This window comes from Spodoptera frugiperda, chromosome 9, assembly GCF_023101765.2.
Source record: "Spodoptera frugiperda isolate SF20-4 chromosome 9, AGI-APGP_CSIRO_Sfru_2.0, whole genome shotgun sequence".
Taxonomy (NCBI): Eukaryota; Metazoa; Arthropoda; class Insecta; order Lepidoptera; family Noctuidae; genus Spodoptera; species Spodoptera frugiperda.
Window position 1 is genome coordinate 6,959,443 of NC_064220.1, and position 27,076 is coordinate 6,986,518.

The 27,076-nt window shown below is 39.6% G+C and overlaps 2 protein-coding genes and 1 pseudogene across 7 annotated transcripts in view; all 3 read right to left on the reverse strand.

Moving 5' to 3' along the window:
• Nucleotides 1–19,276, reverse strand: part of LOC118271040 (dynein axonemal heavy chain 1) — a 65,580-nt gene extending 46,304 nt beyond the window's left edge. The window contains exons 1-22 of one of the 6 annotated variants that reach the window (XR_007705651.1): nucleotides 18,988–19,273; nucleotides 16,528–18,715; nucleotides 15,308–15,418; nucleotides 14,564–14,686; nucleotides 13,870–14,015; nucleotides 13,448–13,589; nucleotides 12,669–12,754; nucleotides 12,089–12,193; nucleotides 11,659–11,803; nucleotides 10,852–10,978; nucleotides 10,268–10,389; nucleotides 9,642–9,731; nucleotides 9,036–9,115; nucleotides 8,387–8,474; nucleotides 7,306–7,524; nucleotides 6,863–6,980; nucleotides 6,102–6,243; nucleotides 5,120–5,261; nucleotides 4,513–4,740; nucleotides 3,949–4,047; nucleotides 3,355–3,498; nucleotides 50–230 (exon numbers count right to left, since the gene is read on the reverse strand). Coding sequence is in view for 4 of the 6 variants with exons in the window: in XM_050696082.1 (XP_050552039.1) it covers nucleotides 50–230; nucleotides 3,355–3,498; nucleotides 3,949–4,047; nucleotides 4,513–4,740; nucleotides 5,120–5,261; nucleotides 6,102–6,243; nucleotides 6,863–6,980; nucleotides 7,306–7,524; nucleotides 8,387–8,474; nucleotides 9,036–9,115; nucleotides 9,642–9,731; nucleotides 10,268–10,389; nucleotides 10,852–10,978; nucleotides 11,659–11,803; nucleotides 12,089–12,193; nucleotides 12,669–12,754; nucleotides 13,448–13,589; nucleotides 13,870–14,015; nucleotides 14,564–14,686; nucleotides 15,308–15,418; nucleotides 16,528–16,695 (2,806 nt within the window). In the remaining 2 variants the exon portion in view is untranslated. Of the gene's footprint in view, nucleotides 1–49; nucleotides 231–3,354; nucleotides 3,499–3,948; nucleotides 4,048–4,512; nucleotides 4,741–5,119; nucleotides 5,262–6,101; nucleotides 6,244–6,862; nucleotides 6,981–7,305; nucleotides 7,525–8,386; nucleotides 8,475–9,035; nucleotides 9,116–9,641; nucleotides 9,732–10,267; nucleotides 10,390–10,851; nucleotides 10,979–11,658; nucleotides 11,804–12,088; nucleotides 12,194–12,668; nucleotides 12,755–13,447; nucleotides 13,590–13,869; nucleotides 14,016–14,563; nucleotides 14,687–15,307; nucleotides 15,419–16,527; nucleotides 18,716–18,791; nucleotides 18,844–18,987 lie in introns of those variants that run through there. The other 5 variants (XR_007705652.1, XM_050696082.1, XM_050696083.1 and 2 more) reach the window with 5 other exon arrangements.
• Nucleotides 19,277–22,072: 2,796 nt separating this feature from the next.
• On the reverse strand, nucleotides 22,073–23,600 carry LOC126910999 (101 kDa malaria antigen-like). Its single transcript, XM_050695709.1, has 2 exons — nucleotides 22,650–23,600; nucleotides 22,073–22,159 (listed from the first exon to the last, which is right to left on the reverse strand). The coding sequence occupies exons 1-2, from the start codon at nucleotides 23,598–23,600 to the stop codon at nucleotides 22,073–22,075; spliced, it is 1,038 nt and encodes a 345-aa protein (XP_050551666.1).
• Nucleotides 23,601–26,104: 2,504 nt separating this feature from the next.
• On the reverse strand, nucleotides 26,105–26,853 carry LOC126911079 (uncharacterized; annotated as a pseudogene).
• Between the last annotated feature and the right edge of the window lie 223 nt (nucleotides 26,854–27,076).

A 27,076-nucleotide genomic window follows, 5' to 3' on the forward strand; every position in this document is an offset into this window, starting at 1 on the left:
CCTTTATATGACTTTCAGAGTATTACGGAATAGTTACAAATAAGAGTACCTGACGCAGTAACCCACAGGTTCCTATAAGGTTCAAACTCCTTCACAAGTTTGTTAAGATCAGCAAATGGTACCACAGGTTGACCGAAGAGTTTCTGCCGCTGGTTGAGAATGCGACCCCAGTCTTGGGCATCCTTCATCGCTTTCCAAGCTTTCTTGATATCATTTGCTATCTCATGCACCTGGCAAATTTCACAAGAGTTGTAAACAAAAAATACTTAATAATTTAATAAATCGATTATTTCTCTATCAACGCATCAACTCAAAATAAACAGTTTTTTTAAATTTATTTATTTATAAGTCATGGAGGACTTACAGCTAAAAAAAAACAGGTAAAAATAACAATGAGCACAGGTATCGTTCAGCCAATTACATTTTCGGAGGCTGAGTCACCCTCGTCCGTCCCAAAAAAACGAACCCCTACACGTGGCCTCTGGGTGGTGCTAACCAGGTGACACTCTGGTGGTAGGCTTCGGCCGACGGCATTATGACCACCCACCGAGCAAAACCGTGTCGCCAAGCGGCCTAGCCGTGTTCCGCCACGATGCTCGGTGAAGCCGTATGAGAGGATGGGTCGAGATGTTTGCTCCACTATGGGTAGACCGGTCTGGCGCATGCTGGTGTAGCTTCATCGGGTGGCCAGTCGCAGAGGGTAGCGGGATCCGAGGCACGGTGCACCGCTGACCGACCGCAGATAGTTGGGGGCCCAATTAGCGTGCTAGCCACACGTGAAAGGCTGCCCCGCCATCTAGCGAAAAATCCCATGGATACGCCATCGTGCCGGTTGGCGACCGGACGCGAGGGCCCGATGGATATTCATGGGGGGGGCTCGGGCGTCCCCGCAGTCTCCAGGCTGGCCTCCCAATGATGTGGCTAACTGCGGTGCGCGTCTGGGGTCGCCTGTGTGGAGGAACATTTCACTGCCATCCTCTCAGCAACCTCATACTCCTAATATGAGAAATAGAGCAAGGAAAAGGGTACAACAGCGGCTGCACTCCCTCTCCCTCAAAGTGCACCTCTCAAATATTCGAGGCTTGCACTCAAATATCAATGCGGTCCATCACCACCTCGAGACCGAGAACCCCACGCTCTTGTTTCTCTCGGAGACCCAGATCAGATGTCCGTCGGACGTATCATACCTGAACTACCCAGGCTTTTCCCTGGAGCACAATTTCGTTCCCGTGCAGGCGTATGCCTATACGTCCAAGACGGCGTCTATTACCGGCGTCTCCGAAACTTTGAAGCCCCAGTTTTTCAACCTTGTGGATACTGGTGGACACAGGCATAGAGGATTTTCTCTATGCCTGTGTCTACCGGTCGCACAGCGGAGATTTGGAGACGACCAGATTAGCGCAGCACCTTGTGGAGACGGCGGATGCGGCTCGGCAGAGGTACCCTTCGGCCCAGTTGGTGTTACTGGGGGTCTTTAACGACCACCACCAGGAGTGGCTGTTCCCATACCAGTGCACTGACCATGCTGGGAGGGAAATGCGTAAGCTTGCGCTAACGCTTGGCCTGACCCAGCTGGTCCAAGAAGCCACAAGGGTGCCCGATGTCGACTCGCACACTGCCAACTGCTTAGACCTTCTGCTGACAACTGATCCAGACAGCTACTCGGTGTCAGTTTCTTCACCCTTGGGTAGCTCTGACCACTGTCTGGTAAAATCCGTATCCACGTACTCCCCGCCGGATCACACTGGGGACCTTCTTGCGTATGCCACCCACATTTGGAGCGAGGCCATCGAGAAGCACGGGGAGGCATTAGCGGTCTCACTCGATATATCTAAGGCCTTTGACAGGGTTTGGCACGACAGCCTTCCTGCATATGGACTTCCCGCTGATCTGTGCAGATGGATTGCAGACTTCCTGAGGGATCGGTCAATTCGAGTAGTCATTGATGGCTGCTCGTCTGACCATTTGGCATCAACGCTGGAGTCCTCAGGGGTCAGTACTTTCAGCAACGCTCTTTTTGCTGCACATCAACGACCTGCTTAAGCCCGGTTCTTTGGGTATGCAGATGACAGCACAGTTGTTGAAAGGTATGTGTCCGATGCGCGGACTAGCGGAACATAGATCCAGTCTCTAAGAGAATCCATGGTCGAACGGTTGAACTCGTCCTTGAAGGCGGTCTCCGATTGGGGTGACGCCAACTTGGTCAAGTTCAACGCTACCAAAACCCAGGCGTGTCTATTCTCTGCCAAACGGAGTCAATTTCCGCTGGCTCCGATTTTCCGAAATGTGTCCGTTCCGGTAGCGGATCATCTTGAGCTTCTGGGCGTAACTCTATCGCCAACGCTTAACTTCGGCTCTTATATAGAGTCGAATGCGCATCTGGCTGGTAGGAAGTTGGGTATCCTCTCGAAGGTGAGACGGTACTTCACACTGAAATAACTGCTGAGCCTGTACCAAGCGCAGGTTCGGTCATGTATGGAGTACTGTTCTCACCTTTGGGACGGCTCGGCTAAATACCAGCTGGATGCGCTCGAAAACATTGAAAGGCGTGTCAAGAAGCTTCAAAGCCTTGAACACAGGTGCAAGGTCGCAAGCCTTTCCGTTTTTTACCGGATACATTTCGGAGAGTGTGCGGGGGAATTGCACAACTTGATTCCCCCTAGTCCTTTTCATCATCGAACCACAAGACAATCGGCGAGGCGTCACCGCTTCATGGTAGATATCCCACCCACTCGCACGAAGCGCTTCGCTTCAAGCTTCCTTGTCGAACTGCTAGGGAGTGGAACTCCTTGCCGGAGTCTGTGTTTCCTGATGGGTATAACCTGGGTGTCTTCAAGGCCCGAGTGAATAGGTTGCTTATGGGCAGACGTACTCCACCGTAGGCGCATCATCACTTACCATCAGGTGAGATAGCGGCCAAACGTCGACCCATTAAATGTAAAAAAAAAGTCGCCACGTAAATAATTCCGAAAAAAAATAGTGTGTGAGTACTTTGTTAATTTAAAAAGATGTTATAAAGATATAGAAGACACAGAGCATGCAAACAATAGGATTGGAGCAAAGAGAAAAAAAAGAAATGAATTATTTTATTACTGGTTTAAGAACTTGAGGCTTAAAAGCACTTTTTAACCGAATTCACTTTTTTATGGAATAAGCCGGTAAACGAGCAGATGCATCACCTGATGGTAAGCAATCACCGCCGCCCATGGACACTTCAAACACCAGAGGCGTTCCAAATGCGATGCTGGCCTTTTGGGGGTTAGGAATTTAAGGGTTGTTGGGGCATCGAGGATTGGGAAGATTGGCAAGGGGGGTAATTGGGTCTCACGTATTAAAGTGACTCATTCAGCTTACCTTAGAGAAGTCGTTTTGCAGCGTGAGCGTCATACACTGCGCAGTGAACATGTCAATCTTATCGTATAGAGTTTGTTCATCCTGCTGGTGGAGTTTCCAGAACTTCTCCTGTTCCTCCTCTAGGAAGAGGATCGTTTCGTCCACCTTTGGCACAAAACATTCGAAAAATGATTAAGAAATTTTATTTCATGAAAGAACTAGCAAACCCTGCGAACTCCGTTTCACCACCATTGATTTTCCCTGTTTTCCTGCTATTCTCTTGAAATTTTTGCTATAAACCTCACACAGCCCGAGACCTTTCCAGCGTATGTAAAATTGTGGAAATCGGTTCGTGCGTTCTGGAGTTATAGCGTCAGGAAGAAAAACCCGGTTTTATATTATAGATAAAGAATAAGCATGGTAAGATTACATATTCCGTGTATTAAATTAAATCGCTTAAAACAATAAGGAAGCAAAAGAACGATGATAGCAGGAGTTATTGACTCCTATTATCTCTCCAGTCCATCGTGTATGAATGTGCGCGCGGAATGAATTAAACAGAGGGATGTTGGCGGCGCAGTGACGGCATCGTATTCAGAAACGCTCATTGAGTACCTGTTTAGTTATTTGTAGTGGCCACCCAACAGCTTCCCAAAGAGCCCTGAAGTCATCGTTTTCTAAAGGCATGTAGAAATGTTCTAGCACTTCATAATCCTGTTGTGATACAGCAAATAGGAAATAGAATAAATATATTAGTTACACCATTTTAATAGTTTACTTAAAAGACATTAAGGATATTGTCAACATATCTATAACTAGCGACCCGCCCCAGCTTCGTATGGGTACAATGGTGATATATTATGCATGTATTATACATATATAAACCGTCCTCTTGAATCATTCTATCTATTAAAAAAAACACATCAAAATGTATTGCGTAGTTTTAAAGATTTAAGCATACAAAGGGACATAGGGATAGAGAAAGCTACTTTGTTTTATACTATGTAGTGATATGTAGTTCGTTTTCATGATTTAAATCATCTTCAATTCGTGTTCAGTACTGACTTGACTTATCCTAATCTAATCTATTTAACCATCCACTATCGTTTGCCATTTTTAGGTACTTGTTCTACACGATCAAAAGAGAGTTTCTTTATTAGAAGGAATGTAAAATCTTACCGAGTGAACCTTCCTCATGATGTCATCCTGAGTCTTCAAAGCAAACGGTATAGACTCCATCCATTCCCTAATCTCAAACACGTGTTCAATAGTGTTTGGTTTCTCTCCCAACTTGCGCATGATGCTCTTGTACGCAGTGATGACGTCATCGACCACCAGTCGCACCTCTTCAGCCCACATCACCAGCAACGATCTTATTATATCCGAACGTTTGGTAACCAGCAGTTGCTACAATGATAACGCCTAAGTTTTAAGGGAGAAACGCAAATGTTTCACGTCGGTTTTCTGTGAGGCCGTGGCATCACTCGAGTCTTTCATGCGGCAACAAGGCTCCCCCACACTTATTTTTCTTTTTTACCCGAATGCAAAACCGTCATAACAATATAAATATACTTGGATGTATGAATACCATGTAGCCGTTGCGTAGACGCCTACCCGCCTGCCGAGCATAGAAAGTTTGGGCAACCCCCATGTATTGAGGAAACTCACAGTCCACCTGGACTATCACTGTTTGCAACTTTTACACCAAGAAGACAAACAATATACTTGACACTATACCCACGAATAATAATTTCATCTCAAAACGATTTGCTTAACTTTTAAGTACCTTTAAAGAATCGACGTTAATAGCAAAGGGCCCGATGTTTATGAACTGAGGCAGTCTCCATATCAGGTCTTGTTTCGCATCATAGTGTATTTGGACTTCATCTTTTGTCTCAGAAGCGGAATGTTTCTCCTCACGGAAGTTTCTACAATAATATTTGTATAAATATGTCATCTATGCAACATCCCATCCTCATAAATTATACGCATCGTCACTTACCACCAGGTGAGATCGTGGTCAAACGTTGTTTCAGATAAAAAAATTCTAACCCAGTCTGTCTCCGCTAGCTGCCCTACCTTAATGACCCGCTGAGCCGAAATTCAAACTCCACAAGGGATGCCCTCAACGATGCAGACATACAGTTTGTAGTTGCTTTAGCTATACTGGTGGGGGTGAGGGCTGAAGCTGAGGGCCACTGCATGCATCAGATTGGTTAGCTAATCACCAATCTTAGCGTGCTGAAGTGCTGAACTATGAGTGGTCTCATCCAAGCAATATAGCATAACAGCAACTTTTATAGACTGCCTCGTTGACCGAGTGGTCGCAAGTGCGTGTGCCGGGCAAGGGGTCTCGGGTTCGATTCTCGGGTCGGGCGAAGTATTACTGGGTTTTCTTTCGGTTTTTCGAAAATTTCTCAGTAGTAGCGCCGAGTCTGGAAATGTGCTCGGTATATGGCAATAGGCTCACCACCTATTACAAGGGACTTATAACATAAATTGTGAAAAGTGGGTGTACACAGTGGCATTACGTGCCATATTGTGAACCTCTGCCTACCCCTTTGGGGGTTAAAGGCGTGGCGATGCGAAGCAACTTTTATTTTGTTGGCAAAGTTTTTGTAGTATGGGACCGCTAGATGGAAAATAAAGAGGGGCGTGGTTGCCAATGTCTCGCGCTCCCCGTAAAGTGTCACGCATTGTGGTAAAGGGAAATTCATTTAATAACATCTTCTTTTTGTACTTGCTTCGTCACGATTATCAATACTCACTCCACGTATTCCTCAATGTTCAACATGTATATTTCTCTGTAACACTCATACTGTCTCATGTACGCTTTGAGAGGTATAATACATTTCCTGTACGCCTTCAACAATCTGTCTCGAGTTTCGTTTACGTTTGGTTCCATCAAACCTAAGAATAAACAATAAGTTGTTAAAAAAAACTATCAGTATCCTTAGTATGAGTTTGCTTTACGTTTAAAATAGTCGAAACGAGAGTGCGTTCGGCGCTCTGATTGACTGGCTCCAATAAACCAACCAATCAGAACACCGAACGCGCTCTCGTTCTTACGTTACTTTTCGCCTTACCGTTTTTTAACTTAAACTTGTTAAATAATCTTACTAATATTATAAATGCGAAAATTTGTGTGTTTGTTACCCAAAAACGTCAACGGCTGAAAGAATCGGGAGGAAATTTGGAACAGGGCTATGTTGTGGTCTGGAATAACACTACACTTTTCATCTAACGGAAACGCAGGCGTATACGCGGGCAGCAGCAAGCAATTAGTAATTTCTTTAGTTAGTAGTAGTCATTAATAAATTATTATGGTTATCGACACACGTAACTGTTTGACGAGGACTGGTGTCACACGACACGAATGCTGCTCATGCATATGAGCTTCTAGCATAGTTTTAAACTAGTCGAGTTCCTCATCAATCAGTTACGTGAGTAAGCCGAGTAACCATAAAAATTAATTTAGTATGTGTCACGAAACGTATAATATAGTTTACGTCATGTTCACGCCACTCACCAATAGATGTAAGATAAAGCTCCTTATCGAAGACCAATCCGGTCATGATCATAGGATGCACTTGTGCAATGAAATGGCAGCGGTACAACATCTCACGGAACAGCCTTTGAATTACAATCTGTGAAGAACTTTACTGGTAAACTAATGGCAAAAGCCGGTAAACGAGCAGATGGATCACCTGAAGCAATCACGGTCAATCACCGCCGCCCATAGACACTTGAAACACCAAAAGCGTTACAAGTGCGTTGCCGTCCTTTGTGAGTTTGAAATTTAAGGGTTGTTGGGGAATCGGAGATTTGTCAAATTATTTATTTCAAATAGACCGGGAAGGCGCTTTTGAAACTCTAAGCATAGACTAAAACATGTAAATATGCTATGAATGATTGTCTTCTGGAATTTCAAGGGATATCTTAAATAACTTAAATGCTACTAAAATGTCTTACCTCAAATTGAGCTGGATCGGTGGTATAATAAGGTCCGTCCACAGACATCATAAGGTGGAAGTAAAAGAGAGTAGTGGTGGGGGAGCGGAAGGGGGAGTTGATGAGGTCTTTAGAGTCCCATTCGTAATCATCATCACAGATATATGTGCACAGGCATGGAGTCTCCAACATATTCAGATACATGGCCATCGACTGCTCTATACAGTAGCGGAGAGCATACTGACAATGAACAAAGGTCATTATTTTCTGCTGTCTTTTTTTTAAGGGGGAAAAATCATCGGGTCAATCAATTTAAGGGTTGGGCGGATGGATCAAGGGCCTGATGCAGAAGGCACTACTCCTTGAAACGGCACGTATTGTGAGGAGGTTTCTGACTCTGGAGCCCTAACCACCGGTAGCTAGGACCATGCTTCCGCTACAGGCCGACCTATTTTTATATTTTTAAATATCATTCTATTTTGTATTTTATAAGTAGTATTTAAAAATGTAATTTTAGAGAATGTTTAATAAATATATGGAAAAAACAATCATGTTACTCTCAATAGTAGGAACTCAATTATTATTATTCTTAGGCTTAGGTTTTTGTTATTTTAAAATGCGAGCTTTTGTGTTGGTCGTAAGATGTTTTTTGCAATGAATAATTATGGTTTATACACCAACGTCGCGACCTGCCTTTGGATTTACGACGTCGAATTTAAACTATGTTTAGGTAATGCATTTAACACGTTATAAACCATTTAAAATTAACGACTATTTTTACGCCCTGAGTTAATATTAATTGTGGTCATTACATCATAACAAAACTACAAAAAAAAACTATTCGGTTTGTACATTGAAAATTTACCTTTTTTAAGAGGCTATGACCGAAAATTTCTAGGTCGTATTAACCATTTTTGGGCGAATTTCTACATTTCATATATACAGATCGATAGAGAAAAAAAAACTGAACAAAATGGTATATATAACACAATTTGGCCAAAATGGTTTATACGACATTTTTACCCAAAGGAATCGATATGTGGTGAGAATACAGTCTTACGGGTAACAAAGAATAAAATCTTCATGATTTCCACACACTTACCTGCATTCTAAACCGGACAAGTTGCATGAATCTTGAGAGCTTACTGACTCTATAGAACTCCCATTTCTTTTCGTATATATTGAACCATCTGTTCAAGAATATAAAGTATGTGTATATGTTTTGCCAGTAATTTCTAATTTGATTAACGTTGTCGGATCAAATTGTAACATGAACATAAAAAATATTTATTAATGTTAAACGGTTTTAATGAGGTCTTTCACACATCAACTTTGCACAAATTTCTACAAATCAAACCATTTCGTTTGATATATCCGTAATGGAGGTAATTGAGGACAAAATAAGATTATTGTATGGTCATCAAGATTAAGAGTATGTGTCAAATCTTAGATCGAACGAACATCAGTACCATTAGTATGAGTTTGTTTTACGTTTAAAATAATCGAAACGAGAGCGCGTTCGGCGCTCAAAGCAAACTCGTACTAAGGATACAGGAAGGGGGTAAACCAAAAGTCTTTTAATTGACGAAGAAAGTTAGATCGTTTCAAAGATTTTAGATCGAGAATCTTAAACTTTCAAAAATACTTAAACAGTGACTAACATTCTGATGATTAAACTCTTAATTTGGATCTAAATGAGACTTTGTTCATTACAGTTCATTATTCAAATTGGTTCATTATATTGACATTACCCTTTTCCGACATCCCGGAACGACATCCTTATAGCATGTGCGGTTTGATTCAGCCAGGAGATGTTGAGATATTTTAACATCTGTAAACAATGAAACATTTAGGAACAAATAAATAAGCCAATTTGCCTTCTTGTAATTCTGTTCACAAGGGGTTCCCGGATCAGGATTAGGTAAAAGTATTTGTCGAGAAAAACCTGAAATATTTAAGCTACGACTTCCAACAAACGAGTAAAGATTATAGCAAACGCCTCTTGAATAGAGGAGGTCCGAAGTACAACAGTGGACTGTTACATCAACAGCCTCTAAGTGGCCACTGCTAGCTGCAAAGAGGAGCAATAAACGCCACGCTTGCTCAATGCGGGTTGGCTATTATAATTTTTATAAGTAATAACCTCACGATGTTTTCCTTCGCCATTTATCAGTGGTCTAAAATCTTAGAATGTTAACAGGTTTCGAACCCGCAATCTCATGCATTAGCAGCGGGTGTCCTGTCCTGTCTGGACTGGACTATTACGAAGGGTGATATCGATTCAGAGAATTCTCAGATTCAGAGAATTCTCCAGAAAAATGCAAGAATGCAATATTCGGTGTCATCTATAGAGTTACCATTGATGTGCAGTGCTGTTGTGCCGCATCAAATTCTGCTAAACTCGCATTTCTTCCATAATTAGCTGTGAAGAATAACATCGATTCAACCTGTAACCAAATTATTTTTTTATTATCACATATTAAATTACCGGAGGCCCGATTAAACCCCTTCCCAATTCCCGATTCCCAACCCTTAAATTTCTAACTCCCAAACAGCCAGCAACACACTTGTAACGCCTCTAGTGTTTCGGGTGTTCATGTGCGGCGGCGATTGTTTACCATCAGACGATCCGTCTACCCGTTTACCGGCTTATACTATAAAAAAAAACCTTAGAATATTCACAAAACTACACGACGACGACACAATGCTGCCGCTGCCGCACCGGACAGACGGTTTGAAAACCATTCATTTAGTATCATTAAAACACGACAAAGTAACAATTCTATGTTCATCTTAAGTCCACCGTCTCCAGACCCATTCAGTACCTATCCCTACAGATCAAAGACCAAATAAAGCTATGTTATTTATTATCAAGGCCAAAGTAAAGTCATACTTGTGGTTAATGAAACGTTAACGTTTCAGTAAATATAGTTGACTGGAGTTTAAACCATTCGGATACTGACAGGTATTAAACTCCTCCTACCTTCAGACACTCATCGACGACCAGATGTATGCAAGACACGGACTCCGTCAGCACGTACAATGAATACCACTGGTTATACTTGACCCGACCGTGGAAATCCTCCATCACACACGGAAGCCTCCCTGTAATCATACATCAAACCCTTGACAGCCCGCTGCTGGACTATAAGCCTCCTCTATATAAGAGTGCTGGAGCCATAATCATCACGCCTAACAGGCGAGTTGAAGATCGCAGTTTAAAAGGATGAGATTGCTCAGTGAAGTGATCTCTGTTATTTTTTTTATTAAAATCCCTCATATGACAGCCCGCAGGAAAAGCACTCTAAGAGTCTAACGTCGATCGATGATAAAATTGATTATTCGTCATCGTCGATCGACTATCGATCGATTGGTGGTAACACCCTAACTTCTCGGGCATTACCCCCTGATATTGATATTAGGTAGTGACATGCTTTCTCTACTCTATCATCGTCACACGAGTGTCACATATCGGTACAAACACTGACTCAGTGCTATCAACATTTGTATTTCAATCGCAAATACAGCAATTGCAAAAGCAATATTGGAAAGTATCAAAAAGTTTACCAAATAATGGTACGGGAGGCACATAGTCTGGCGTCGGTGCATCTATGAAGTTGTACAGATCCCTGAATTTCTGTATAGTATAGACAATCTTCATCTTTCCTTCCATCTTGGTGTAGAGGAGTTCCACCTGAAATAGTGTCTTACTGATGAAGGAAGACACACTAGGCTCCGTTGTGTGAGGTTACGGAAGGCCCAATCTTCCCAATCCACGATTCCCCAACAACCCTTAAATTCTTAACCCCAGAAGGCCAGCAATGCACTTGAAACGCCTCTGGTGTCTCAAATGTCCATGGGCGGCGGTGATTGCTTACCATCAGGTGATACGTCTGCTCGTTTACCGGCTTATTGTATAAAAAAGACTAATGTTCGTTGATTCGCAAACAAATGGGTCTGCTTGTCCGGCGTGCTTCACAGAAAACTGCCGTAAAACAGAGCTTGCGTAGTATTTCACCGTGTGAAGCCCTATCCCGAATCCTCAATCCCTAAACTGCTGGCAACTTCTCTGGTGTTGCGAGTGGCTCGAGCAGCGCCAATTACTCCATCAGTCTTAGATAATCCGTTTATCGAGAAAGGATATAAAAGAAAGGCTATGGAGTTTCTTGCTCGTTCTTCTTTATTCGAAGCTATACTTTGGAACGAGCACCGATAGACAGAGTAACAGACAATTCAATTTGACACTCCAAAAGCCTAATTGAGGGTTAATTGAAAAAAATAGTTTGGCTTTGACTTTGAAAACATCACTTTACGATCAATAAAATAAGCAGCTCGTGATAAATATAATTATAATTAATACATAATTGATCTTACCTCACGTTTGAGATAATTCATATGTTCTTCGTCTAGTTCCTTCGCCTGCCGATGAATGTACACCATTTTTACTATTTGCGGTATATAGTGCCGCGGTATGCCAGGCAGTCCTTCGAGTAACAAGCAGTCAAGGTACAAGTAGAATCTACGAAAGGATATTATTTTTTTTTTTTAACTATTCAGACCCATTAACACAATATTAAATAGCGGAATTCTCACTTTAATACACTCCCGCCATCTATTAGATTATATTTTTAAATTTTGTATATGTATATCACACTTATGTTTATTATTTTATTCTTACTTTTGCTTCGCGTGTATTGTGTTTGCGCCTGGTGCTGTACCAAATAAATTATTTTTGATTTTATTTACTGCGAATCCACTTTTATCTTTCTCACTTACAATAGAAGTCAAGTTATTAAAGACTTACCTAAGATTATTTTCAACCTCCTTTCTAAGATCGACAGCGAATTTAACGCGTTGTGCAAACGTCTCCGGATCATCCGCTTTAAACATCAGGCGTACACGAGGAATCCTAATAAATAATTACAAACATCATCATCATCAACATCATCAGCCGATAAGTATCCACTGCTGAGCAAAAGCCTCTTCTCGCACAAAAAAAAAGTAATCACCACGCTTTTTTTGAGGGGTTTTTTTTTTGAGGGGGGTAAAATCCATTTAGTCCACTCTCGGACCCTCAGCCCCTTAAAAAAAGATTTTTATCATTGGTGTCAACTCGTCCCCTAAACATAGACCACACTCGGCCCCCGGGGGACGAGATGACATCAATTTTACACCATTTCTAACTCCTGTCTGTCTGTCTTAAAAATATAGTCTGTCTTAAAAATATAGTCTGTCTTAAAAATATAGTCTGTCTTAAAAATCTTAGTTTTAGTCCAACTGTATAATCAAACGTCCTGCTCGAGACCCGTTGCTTAATTGTCGCTTATTTGACCCTTATGTAAAAGATCAAGAGAGGTTTCAAAGTACACAATAATATTACTCACGTGTAGTGCCTCTTAGTGCCATCTAGTGCCATTACTTCCCATTTATCCACATTTTCAACGTATTTTAAAGCAGCCACATTTGTCCACTAGAAGCATTTATTTCAATTAATCCTAAATAAAGCACTTTTGAAACGTCAAATTTAATTGTCCGTCAGTCTGTCTGTCAGTGAAGCTAGGCGCAAATTCACCTTGTCAGCTGCAAAACTGTCGTACTTTCAGATAGGCTGATTGAAAGCGTCCTACTGTCAGTTATTTTCAGTACTCATTCATAATCCTTACCAAATTATTTATTATTAGTACTTAATATAATAAGACTTTTTTGAGGGGGGAATATTATCCATTGACTTCTCTCGCCTCGGGCGAGGCAAGAGTGAGTGTCAAACTCTTACTGACTAATACCACCCCGTTCCTACTTCTTCTGAACCGAGTCGGTGCCCCGATAACTTGCTAGGCAGTAAGCAGCTCCGGGTCGGCATGAGCCCTACTGGGCCCCATCTATGGTGGTCTGATGGCTCTTTGGGGCGAGGAAAATACGACATTTCTATGTAAGTATAAAAATGTACGTAGAAGTGACATCACGCGTAATATCAAATGGATATAAGTATCTTCGAAAGTATATGTTTAAATATTTGATGTTATAAGTAAATAAAAATTACGTGTCTAATATTTTAAAATAATCTACTAGACGGACATTAAAATATAAGTTAGTCATACCCTATTTAACAGTAGTTAAGAAAATAAGACATATTATAGGTAGCTATAATAACTAATACGCTTACCTCATACATATTATTGAGGGTCCGCATTAAGTCGGTATTCATTCTAGTCGATTTCGCATCAGCTTTGGGAATAAAGGCTAAACCAGGACAAGGATACTGTTCCCCTTCAATCATACCCAAAGACATCCATTCTTCAGGAATCCTGGATGACAACAATCATGATCAGCATCATTAGCCAATAAGTGTCCCTGTGTCCACTGCCAAGCGAAGGCTTCTCCTCTCACGGAGAAGGACTTGAGTTGACAATACTTATGAATGAGCATCCATCACCAATTCACCACACTTGCTTGACGCAAGGACGAAGGATTAACAATTTTAAACTTATAATAAGTCTGAACTTATTGAGTCTGGCTTATGATGTTTTGCCTCATCCGTAGGTTAAATCAAAGTTTTCTTTTTTTAAATTTGAACTAGTAACTCACCGGCAATCAAAATCCGTGTTGTCAAATATTTCCAAATCCAGCTTAGGAAATGAACTATAAAGACCATAATGTTGCATTTCATTAATCTTAAACTCTTCGACGGGTAACAACCAATAGGGTTGTATGCCTAACTCACGAAGCATTTTCTGTAATCAATCGTGATATTTCTTATTCAAAATAAGTTCATAGCGCGGGTGTCCAAAAAAATAACACAACTTAGTCTATAGTTGCGTCATGCAGACGCCCAAAGAGCGCGCGAGCGCGACCACTCCTCCCGACCCCCCGCCACCACGCGCGCTAGCGCAGGGAGTGCGAGCGGCGAGAGGGAGAGGGAGAGAGAGCGCCCCGACCACTGACACGTACGGACGTGTCGTGATATCCTCAGCAGCGGCTCTAAGTCGCGACGCCATTGTGTTCTAGAACTTTCGTTGATTCTAACCTGTGACTGTGTTGTCTTTTAAACTGGCTCAAATAGTGGCCTTTAAAAGTGTTTAATCACATAGACATAGACCTATGAAAGAATGACACAGATAAATAATATTCTGTTCGTACACAAAATGCACTGACGACAAGATAGTCATTACTATTAATGACTATTAATGATAGATTAAAACTCTTATCAATAGCCTGAAATCTAAAGTCAAAGAACATTAGACTTCCAAAATCTTAAAACTAGATACAGTAGGATACCTACCTTAACATTTGCTGCTAAAAATTTTCTCCTCAACCTTTCAATCTTGACCAATCGTGGAAGTTCTTTAGGCAATACAATGCTAAGAAATTGCAGTTTAGGTACAAATGTCTCAAATGGAAATTGCTGAAAAGACAATGTGACAGTGGGTAACTAACGAGACTTGTTTAATAAAAATTTACTACAAGGTAAGGATATTGTACGAAGTTGTACACGCACTCTCCATGTAAAAAATACGTGTATTTTATACATGTATGACTGGTAATTAGTGAAGGATATTTTAAACACGTGATTGTGCTCACGATTACAAACAACTTTTCCAAAACAAACTTTTTTGTATAGGTACTCATTGGTTTCTTATTTTATCACATTTACAAAATAAAGTAAAGTAAGTAAAGTTCCATCTTCCGATAATGTGGGCGTGGGGCGCCTCGCTACTAACAACTGATCACGCGAAAGACGCGCGCCGCGCGCGCGTTGGTTTTTGTTCTTTTGTTATTGTTACTTACAATAAGTTTTTTGGGAAAGTTATAATCATATAATCATGAATACAATCATGTGTTTAAATATCGTTCACTAATTACCAGTCACCCTTGAATCCACCTTCCCCTTGAATCCACTCGATGTAAGTATAAAAAAAAACCGCATCAAAACCTTTGCGTATTTTTAAAGGTCTAAATTTCAGCATAACCTATATGCTGAGATTTAGACCTTTAAAAATACGTACATAGCTTCATCACTACTAACAATGCTCTCATCTTCTCTATAAGTTGTCCAGCGTCCAGGCGGTAGGAGAAGTTTTGCTCTTTGCGGTTTCGGTAAAGAAACCAGCATAGGAGCTAGTCTATCCGTTTTAGCCTGAAAATTAAGCCTCGTGATTATTCATTAGGTTATAAGCCTAAAAGTAAAAATTTCGAGAAGGTACCTACTACCAAAAGTTACAAGTGCGTTGTCGACCTTTAGGGGATTAGGAATTTAAGGGTTGTTGGGGAATCGGGGATAAACACAACGCACGTTGAATAATATTAATATTTCACGCATCGGATACCCTTACTTTTCTGCTGAGCCGGCTAACAGTAACCTGTTCATAAGCTACATACATAGTCAGTTGTCAAACACACAAACAGATTAGATACCCACATAGGTATACAGTCATGTAACTCAGACAGCACACAAGCTACCCATCATTCTTACCAGATATGCTACTATCTGTCCTGAATTTTATGGTTACTGAGAAAGATAAGCTAATGCATCACTTCACGTAAACGCAGAGCTTATTCTGCTCATTTTTAAGGAGTTCCTGGATTATCTTCCACATTTATGGTCAGACTTTAAAAACAATTATATGGAACCACACTGCCATCGTACTCTTTCAAACACAAAAAGAATTTCTCAAATCGGACTATAACTGCCAGAGATATGCATTTGTCAAACACAAACAGATTAGGTACCTACACATGTAAATCAGACAGCACATCAAGCTACCCATCATTCTATACCAGATATGCTACTATCTGTCCTGAATTGTATGGTTACTAAGAAAAATAAGCTAATATACATCACTTAAACTCAAACGCAGCACATTCTGTTCATTTTTGAGGAGTTCCCTGGATTATCTTCCACATTTATGGTCAGACTTTAAAAAAAATATATGACCACACTGACATCGTACTCTTTCAAACACAAAAAGAATTTCTCAAATCGGTCTATAACTGCCGGAGATATCAATTAACATACATAAAAAAAAAAAAAAACGGTCGAATTGAGAACCTCCTCCTTTTTTTGAAGTCGGTTAACAAAAAAGAGCGTCACCCTTAATTGCCTGCTAGTATATTACGAAGTAAAAGTGTGTTGTATTGGCCATAGTTAATGAAATAAATCGGGTAATAGAAACCTCCCCGTTCTAACCCCCGCTGACCTACAGCGGTAACTCCTCACGTTCCTCCAGCCTGTGAGTAGCCACCTACCTGCAATATCAATTTCATTCGTTTCTTTGTACAAATATCCTTAGTAGGGTCATCTTTAGTCAAATCTGATACAAGTTCAGAGTAATACCCCCTTTGAGGGATAGCATCCCTCGATTTGTTATCATAAACCAAATCATGTTGCTCTATCTTCTTCCTTTTACAATACATTTTTATTTAAAATATATATTGAAAATGAAATTATTATTCACATTGACGTTACATAAGTACCTAATGTCAAACGTCAACACAATGGTTTCTTTAATCAATATGTAGGTACTGGCTGCAGCCTTTGTACTTAAAGGTACTAAAACCTACTCAATAAAACTCTTTAGTACTGTAGGTACCTCTTTTTATTAAGGGGGGAAATCATCCAAAGGCTTCTCCAGCCTTGGGCGGGCTAGAGGGAGTATCAGACTCTTACTGACTAAAAACCACTCCTGCCCTTCAAGCCTCCTGCCCCGGTAAACCCGGTAGATAATCCGCAGCTCCGGGTACTGGACTACTGGGATATAGTTAAGGTTTGGTTTAGGTGCCCATGTCTTCCCCTACACTTATTTCACTCTTTGGTGTTACTTTACTATGCAATGACACATTAATACCAAGGCATAATACATAAAAATACTTACTATTCATTTAAAAAAGGCCTTTTCTGTGGAAGAATATCATCGAGTGGGGGATAATGGCGGTATATCATTGGGCTTGACCCGCAAACACCAGAGGGAAGGAGCTATACAACCTACATAGGTCCGTCCCTCTTGCACTGCTCAATGATCGACCATTCTGACACAATTGTAATAGTTAGCAGACTAAGGCCCTAGTGGGTCTCGTCTGTGGTGGGCTCTTTGAAATGCGCTAGGGTCTAAACTCTTTATGCTAAAAGATTACATTCTTTCCCTCCTCAATAAAACAAGTTTTAATTACATTCACGGGTTGGATGCGTGACATTCGACGTACGCCGCGTCGCGATACACAATGATGTTATATAGATAGGTCTACATATTTAATTTACCAATTAAACATACTAACTGCCGCACTCAGAGACATTTAATAAATTAAACTTTAATTAATAATAATAACTTTAATTAAACGTTAATAAAACTTTTAGGTAAACAACTGGTAAGGAATGGGTTAAGTAACCGTTAAATGACTCTGAGTATGGTGGTTATGCATATAAAATTCTGTGGAATCAGCTTCATATTTCTTGGCCACCGAAGAGCTATAATGTTGTAAGTTGTCTAGGAATATAACGGGCATGCGGCGCGGCTGTTATAATGTCGTATTTGTAAAGTGTTCAAATTAGCTCAAAGAGAATAATGCACATTTTGGCTTAACTACTGGGCCTATTTCGCTTATTTCTCATCAGCCATGATGATAACAAATATGTGGTTTAAATTAATAAACTATATATTTAAACATGTTTAAGGGCATTTCTTAATTATTTGAATGAATCATGATCATGTTTCTCCTTCCTATATGTATTAGCAATCATTGTATGTTTAATTCTTGGTGGTTATGGTGTGTTTCATTGCTCTGGTGCCAGAAACACAATCATTATGTAAATTGTAACCATGCTTGCCCGACCCATTTATGTAATTATACAGCCACTGAGAAAGACACAGCAGGCTGTATAATTGATGGAGTGGAGTTTTCTTCAACATTTTTCTTTATTAATGACACAAACATTTCTGCAGACCTATCATAATTATTTGAATCCATATATTTATTTAAAATCTGCTAAAATTACATTTTTAAAAACTACTTATAACGAATATACAACATTAAATAGGAGCCGACTGGTAGCGGGGGTATGATCCACACTACCAATGGTTAGGGCTGTTATTCTCTTTATTTCCCTTTAGAGTTATTTGATTTGAATTATTAATATAGTTTTTATTTAATAAGGGACACACCTCCAGGTACAAATCGTCACAGTCATTTTACATCACTCTACGGCCCTCTTCAAGGCGAGCAGGATTGTTCTCTCTCTCTCTCTCTCTTTTTCTAGGATTCCTCAGTGTGCATCACTTTATTAGGGCCACCTATCTTTCCGCAAGGCTTCCAATTCTCCAACTTATAAATTATAATACCTAGTCTGCCAGCAATAACTGAACCAGCCAGCTAGTTCCGAGACCATTGGACCATCATCGCTTGTAATTCCTTTCGAGTTTTATTGTATGCAAATTACTCACTGAAAGCATACAATATTTGAAAAATGACTGAAAGAAACAAGCATGTTTTTTCATACCAAGTACCAAATTACCAACTAATAGATCGTGAGACTTGTCCAGCAGTTGCTCTACCACTACCACTATGATATATCAATTCTTTATTGTCTTTAGATGCAAACAAATTTTCTAGTCTTAATCAACTACACTATGATAGATGAACAAATTTTCCTCAAACTGAAGACACTGGCCATTGGTGCCTAGATCGAAAAAGTTGTTTTAACCCGATACGCACATAGCTTGTAGTTTATCTCCTGGTATAGTTTTAGTGTATAATGAATAATTTTCAACAAGAACATAGCACATTGGCAAATTATCTAGCGCATCTGTTGTTTTGTTTACAAACTTCGATTGAAAGTATTGACACTACGATGACGGATCAACGGATGACAATATGACATTTTGAAATGAGTAGCCAATAACATGGCATCGTTGGAGTCTCGACTATAATAGATAACGACAGAAATGGGTTGCTAAGTTCTCAGATTATTCACCCAATACCACTAGATCCCACAAAAACTAGAGAAAAAAAGCAAGAAAGCAAATATTAGGCCCTAACAGGATACAATCGGATTATCCCTATGATGATGAGCATTAATAAAAAAAAATCATAACCAACTGAATTTAGTCGATATGAATATCGAGACTACAGTTTAGCATTATAGTAAAAGCTAAAAAACCGGCCAAGTGCGAGTCGGACTCGCCCATGAAGGGTTCCGTAACTGCAAGTATATGACATAATATAAAAGTTATAAAATAACTTGGTTTTGTATAGTGTTTGTATGAACGACAAAGTTATATTTGCGGTTTTTGAAAATGTTTTATTTCTTAAAAACTAATAATGATATCTCGTTCAAACCAATTTTCGTTGGTAGTTTCTATTGAAGTCTACAGCATATATTTTTTTTAGATTTCTCACTCTCTTATTTTAAAAGTTAGAGGGGGGGGGACACTCATTTTTCCACTTTGGAAGCGCCTAACTTTCAAACGGTTGATTTTAACGACGAGACTGCCTCGTTGGCCGAGTGGTTGCAAGTGCGACTGCCGGGCAAGGGGTCTCGGGTTCGATTCCCGGGTCGGGCAAAGTATTACTGGGCTTTTTTCGGTTTTTCGAAATTTCTCAGTGGTAGCACGGAGTCTGGAAATGTGCCCGGTATATGGCAATAGGCTCACCACCTATTACATGGGACTTACAACATAAATTGTGAAAAGTGGGTGTACACAGTGGCATTACGTGCCATAATGTGCACCTCTGCCTACCCCTTCGGGGATTGAAGGCGTGAAGATATGTATGTATGTATGTATGATTTTAACGAAAAATGGTTATAGGAACCTTAATGTCTTTTTTAAAGACCTATCCATATACACCAATCACGGATATGTTAGCTGAAAAAAAATTTTTTTTGAATCAATTCCATGTGTGGGAAAATTAAAGGGGGACTCCCTTTAATTTTTAAATTTTAATTTTTAATTTTAATTCAAAATTCGAATAGCGGTTATCGAAATACATCATCCTACAAAGTTTCAACTATGTAGGCCCAATAGTTTCGGAAATAAATGGCTGTGACATACGGACGGACGGACGGACAGACGGACAGACAGACAGACAGACATGACGAATCTATAAGGGTTCCGTTTTTTGCCATTTGGCTACGGAACCCAAAAAACGTGACGCAGCACTGGCACAGCACACAGCTAGCACAGTGCAGAGTGTCGTGGTAGTAACGCGCCAGAACTCTAGTAACCTAGACAGCACCAATTAAATCCTAGATTCTGTACGTTTTAAAAGCATCACATAAATCAGTTTCATACATTTAGTTGATATAGTTAATGATACACTTGTATGTCGTGGCCTGTCGCGTCGGTCGCGAAATGCTTGCAGCCTATTGGGATTTTACTGCGATAAATAATTATACATTCTTTGTAATACAATTTTAACGACGAAAATAATAATAATTATATTAGCGTTCAACAAATGTTGCCATAGCTTTACACTTTACACAGATTGACCAAAGAGAAAATGGTACCATAGGGGGAGTCCTGACTTTAATGTCCCAGTTTAGTCTATGCTATTGTCTATCCTTAAAATCCTTTACTCTAGTCTTTGGTAATTTGGTCTATACTCTATACCGTTTGCTCTTTGTTGTAATGTAATGTAAATTGTTGTTCTTTTGCTCTTCCTCCTTGGTACCTCATATATCCATTAAAATATAGAAATAAAATTTTATAGATAATTGCAATGTAAACAGTTTATTAATAACTGGGTTCAAAGTGAAATTGGGTGTAAATAAACTACGTTGTTGTCAATCAGCATGTTGATTTTTTAGACGAGTGATTGGGAGTGATGCTTGTCCAAATCAAAATGTGTTAATGTGTTTGCTGTTTTATCGTTATCTGTTGTGTAGGATGTGGAGTGTCGATTTTCCGTATTTTGTATTTAGAAACGTGTACATTGTTCAAAGATGAATTCTTTGCGTAGAAGATTGTGTTAGGTAACATACAGCATTCGCGGGATTCTGTTTTTGGTTATTCGTGTTCTTGGTGTTGGCCATTGAGTTATAGTACGTAAGGTAAACGGCCCAGTAACCGTGAAGTTTTGAACTTTACTGACTTTGTAGGTATGCTATGCGAAAACTAGAAGACTTAAAAAAAAACAAATTAATTGACTAGAGAGATAATTTATACTAGTTTTATATTATATATTTTTTTTTTATTAGTGTAAATTTTATTTAACAATGACACAAAAATATAAAATAAAGGGCTAATTGTACCAGTACCCGGTAGATTTGTACTAGTAAACGTTTAATTGGACGTAGTTATGCAAAAACGTTTCAGTCCACAGTAAGTCGAATTTGAGATACAAGCATTTACGCGTTTCAATGGTATTCTTTTTTATTCTAACTAGTAAAGGTCAATACTAAAGGTTTTATTGTTGAGTTATATTGTGTTTAGATAATCATATGTTTAATTTTAGGCTATTCACTTTACAACAAGAAAAAAAAATATGATTGGTACTGGAACATTTTAACATAATTAATATTTACATGAACATAGCTTCAAATTAATTTTGCACAAACGTTCCAGGTACTTTTTTTCCATCTGTACCTTAATTTTATGATCAAAATTTAACATCATCATTTTACATCTAAATTTAATTTTTTAATAAATATTTAAAACCTGAACCACAAATAAAAGATTAATAATTACTTATGATATTTTTATTACAAAGTCACAATTTAAAAAACAGTATAAAATTTTGTGCTTGGGGAAGCTTACGTCTAGCAGTGGACTGTTATAGGCTGATGATGATGATAAAATCATCATACGTCATACTCATCATCCTCTTGCATTTCGAAATCTGGTTCACCACCAAATCCATCGACATCATCTATCATTCCCTCCATACTCTTTAGGTTTTTATAAAATTTATGACAATCCTCAGGTATGTACTGATACATGGATTGTAAATCTGCTAATTTGGCTGGAGCAATGGGTTTACCATCCGGCCACAACAAACAGAAATCGGACATGTTAATGTTTCGTGTTTCCCCTTTAACTTTTTTTTCAATTGTTAATTCCTTGTAATCTTCCTCCAATGATGGTTTCATAAAGATAGAAAATACTTTTTCTTTTTCAATTCTTATTTCTTTTGTCTTTATCCAGTTCACTTTGGTTTTGTCGGTGAATTTTTTTCTATTTGTTGTATTTTTTTCCAATTTTTCAGTGCTATAAAAATCAGCCTTATTCATTTTATAAACTTGTAAAGGTTTTCTTTTCTTACACTGTTTAATTATAGATATATATTCTTCGGCTGTATAAACGATGCGCTGGTATAAAAATATCATTTTCTTCTGCTGATGAACTAGATGATTCAATTCTCTTTCTTTTGTTACTTACAGTTTTTGTTATTTTCTTTTTATTTTTAACTTTCTCTCGTTCTTCAGATGTCTTCTTTTTTATTAGTTGTTTTTCTTGTCTTTCTTTCATTCTTTTGTTTTTCTCTTCTTCCTTCTGTTTCTTTTCATTTTCTTTCTTAATCATATATGCTCTCCAAGTCTCACCAGTGATTGCCGAAGGAAGACGTTCCTTACTACGCCTTTTTTTCATTTCTGGTTCTGGCCAAAATAAAGCACGCTTAAATGGCGATGGAATATTTTCATCCATTACATTTTGTGGCTTTGAAGGCATAGGCTTGGATATAGTGTTATTTAATTCAGAATTCTGAACTTTATTAGGAGTACTATATATTGCAGAGCAGGCAATGTCTTTTGATATTGTTTTCGTTGATTCGGTAACAGGTTCAATATTTTCCTCTATTATATTTTGGGAACTGGAAGACAAGGATTGTGCTATAGTGTCATTTGTTTCAGGAGTGAAAACTTTGTTTGGAGTAGTACGCATTGCTTGCTGGGCAATATCTTTGGAAACCGTTTTCGATAATTCTAGAACGGATTCAGGTCTTCCGATGTCCTCTTCTTGTAAATCTGGATTGCCATTATCAGAAGCATTCGTGTCTGTACAAACTTGTGACGTACTTGGTCCAAAGTACCTTCCCTGTAAATTTTTTGTAATTAATGGTTTGTCAGAGATGTGGTCAGAGACGTCCAATACATGTTCAGGTAAAGTAGAAATTGAATTGTCGGCCACGAATGCCTCAGGTGTTTGTGGTGGCAATGATTCGGATTCTGTTACATGTTCAGGCTCTGAAGAATGCGAGACTTGCTCCGTGATAGTTGCGGCAACTTTCTGGGGTAAATTTTCATTTAAATAGTCTTTAGTTTTAGCCCAGATGGTATATAACGACAGATCTTCATTTGGAAGCTGGTCCTCAACGTTAGCTCTGGGCATATAGTACAGCCTGGTGAATAACTTCAATTTTTCATTTGTGAACAAGCTTCTTATTTCTGATTCCAAGATATTCATAAACTGTTTTGTCGTGTCAATTTTTTTTTCTAATGCTGATGTGGAAACTGTAGCACGATTGTGTGAACTTATTTTGTTCATATCGACGTATTCTGGACCAAAGGGGAAAAGCCCACTTTTTCGAAATCCGTTTCTTATTGTATCAGTGGCAATGTTTCGCAAAGCTGCCTCAAAGTTTGGAGCAAAATGCTCTCTTTTCATTGTTTGTTTTGGATTATCGATTTTCCAACTTTTCACTTGATTCTGCCACGATACCTTTAAAGGCCTGAACACCGCAACATCCATTGGCTGAAGTAGATGTGTCGAGTTAGGATATAGAGAGATAACTTCAATCTCATTAGCTTTACAAAAATCTGATAAATGCAGGGTCATGTGTGATCTATGACCATCCAAGAATAATATGACTGGTTTAGGTATATTATTTTTTTCAATCCATGGATTGAATACATTAGTGATGTATTCATAAAAAGTTCTTGCACACATCGATGGTCCCAATTAAGAAAGTCGTATCTTCAAAATGACCACTTTTCAGTAGAGCAGTTTGAAATTTGTTTTCTTGCCCAAAAAGAAAGTAGAAATCGCAGAAACTTTAAACTTAGAATATATCTTAAATATATGTATCTTTATTTTATGCAATATATAAAATTAAATAAATACTTGTATTTTAAGAGAAAATGCACTTGCGACATTATTTATCTAAAAAAAATACTGAACGACTGTCGGTTATGACAGATTCGACATTTTTAATTAGGTTTCTATTAATAAACTTGGTTGGAAGTGGCACATGCGACGTTTTTTAATGTTAAATTGTGAATTAAAAATGTTGAATATGGGTTAGGAGGTTCGGTCAAAATAAGAAAAATAAATAAAAATCGAACATGTATTAATCAACAAACATAATGTTATACATATTTGTTTATGTGACATATAAAAACACCTAAAAATCAACCACTTACAACAATATTCGGTAGGTTCGTATAAAGATTACGCCTATTTAAAGCTTTACTTGGCTAAATATTAAATATTAAAAATATAAAAATTAAAACTATTAAAAAAAGAGTATTCTTACACATTAAAATAATGACCATTCCGTTAGAACTATAGATTAAAATTAGTCATGTGACATCTTTTAGATGTATCTAAAAACTAATAAAAATTGGTAAAAAAACTTTTTAAGTTAAACGGTTTTATGTGAAACATACATTGCAATGTTTAAGATAAATGTACTAAAAACCAAAAAATAATAAAATAGATACAGTCGTGGGAATTATAAATATATGCATAGACTAGACTAAAATAAAACCGTGGGGCACGTCAATCGTTGATTAAAATGTTTGTTTTGTAATGTTACACTATAATTAGGCAGTTGTTCAACCGACAACGATGGACGTGTGATAAGTAGGGCTAGAATTTGGAAACAAGTTGGCAAGCTCGATTATAAGCGAGTTTTAGGGCTTCATAGTGTTGAGCGAGTAGTACTTTTATCTTATGTTTTGTCGATTAAAGACAAACTACGAGCAGTGAAACGATTCCTCGCCAGCCAGCAGTGTGAATGTCCAACAATAAACTAGTTGAAACATCTCTTTTATTTACATGGAGTGTATAACTATTGGAATATCCATGAGCAAGAAAATAGTAAGTAAGTAATTTCCTCACCGTCTGCCAACTGCCCAACGACGAATTAAACGATTATTCTATCCCACATTAAGTCGATAATTTGTAGACAATTGACGTGCCCCACGGTTTTATTTTAGTCTAGTCTATGCATATGTTTATAATTCCCACGACTGTATCTATTTTAATTTTTTTTGGTTTTTAGTACATTTATCTTAAACATTGCAATGTATGTTTCACATAAAACCGTTTAACTTAAAAAGTTTTTTTACCAATTTTTATTTTCTAGTTTTTAGTTTTTATTTCGCATTCTGTTTAATTCATTTAGTGCTTCATTATTGCAAGGTTTCTTGCCCGTTAGTTTATTGCAGTCCAACTCCTCTATACATAGTCCCTTCAAAGATCTTACTCTACTAAGAGCCACGTAGGCTTGACCTTCTTCAAACAGTTTCTCACCTAAGTATACGACTGCGTGATCCACAGTGCTGCCCTGCATTTTATGTATTGTAGAAGCCCGTGATAGTATTAAAGGCAACATTCTTCTCAAGATGCGCCTGAGTCTTGAGGGGAAACCGCTAACGACATATCATTTTTATCCAATGCCATACAGTTCTCGGCACCACCGCTAACCGTATCATTTTTAGCCACCCTAACGCCACACAGTCCTCAACACGATTCTTGACTTGGGTGGTGGATTCAGGCTGGATTAATCAGATAAGTAGGTACCTAAATTACAGATTCAATTTCTAAATTTAAATCTTATTATTATCCATTTAGTGGCTTTTTTTTTTTGCATCCAATTCTCCCGCCTTGGGTAAGGCGAGAGGGAGTGTCAGACTCTTACTGACTAAAAACCACCCCGTTCCTTCTCCTGCTTTTCGACCCGGAGCCCCGGTAAACCCGCTAGGTAGTCCGCAGCTCCGAATCAGGCATCAGCCCTACTGGGCCCCATCTGTGGTGGACTGATGGCTCTTTGAGGCGCGCGCGGAACGCGACGAGCCGCACGCACGGGTCTGGTTCTGTTTGGGCGGCGAGCTACCCTTGCTCGTCGTCCGCAGGCCCGCACTTACGGCGGCCGGAGATCGTCACACGATCCCCGACGCCCAGGGTGTCTCTCGCGACGGCTGGGGCGTGAGGAGGTTTGTTCTCTCACGCGCCCCGCCTCCTCCTTAGCTAGCATGACTGCTTCGCAGAAGGAGGAGTCGGCATCCCAGTCCCTCTCGCTCCGCACCATGGCCTGTACCAGTGCCGGGCGCGAGAGGTCGCCGTCGCCGACCACATCCCTGAGGACTTGGCGGTGCTCAGCCCACGCAGGGCACACCGCCACCGTATGTTCTACCGTGTCCTCCGGGCGGTCCTCACAGTGATGACACCCGGGCGTTTCCTCCCGCCCAATAAGGAACAGGAACCTACCGAAACTCCCATGTCCGGTAAGCACCTGCGTCAGGCGGTAGGTGAGGACGCTGTGGCGCCTCTTAAGCCATCCTTCAAAGATGAAACTTACCGCTGCAATGACAGCGACCCGAGCCCTCGGTTGCGTCAGTCGTTGCTGCTATTCAGCCATGAGATCGCGCCGGAGCTCGTCCCGCCACGCACTGATTTGGCGCGGCAGTGGAGTTTCGCCCGGCGACACGCGTCGGCGCGCAAACTGAAGACGCGCGCCAGCACCTTCGCCTCCAAATCCCACGGCGGTAATCCGGCAAGGAGGTTCGCCGCCTCTCCGGAGATCGTGCGATATCCGCGGATCACCCGGATGGCCATGACCCTCTGAGAGGTGAGCAGCGCCC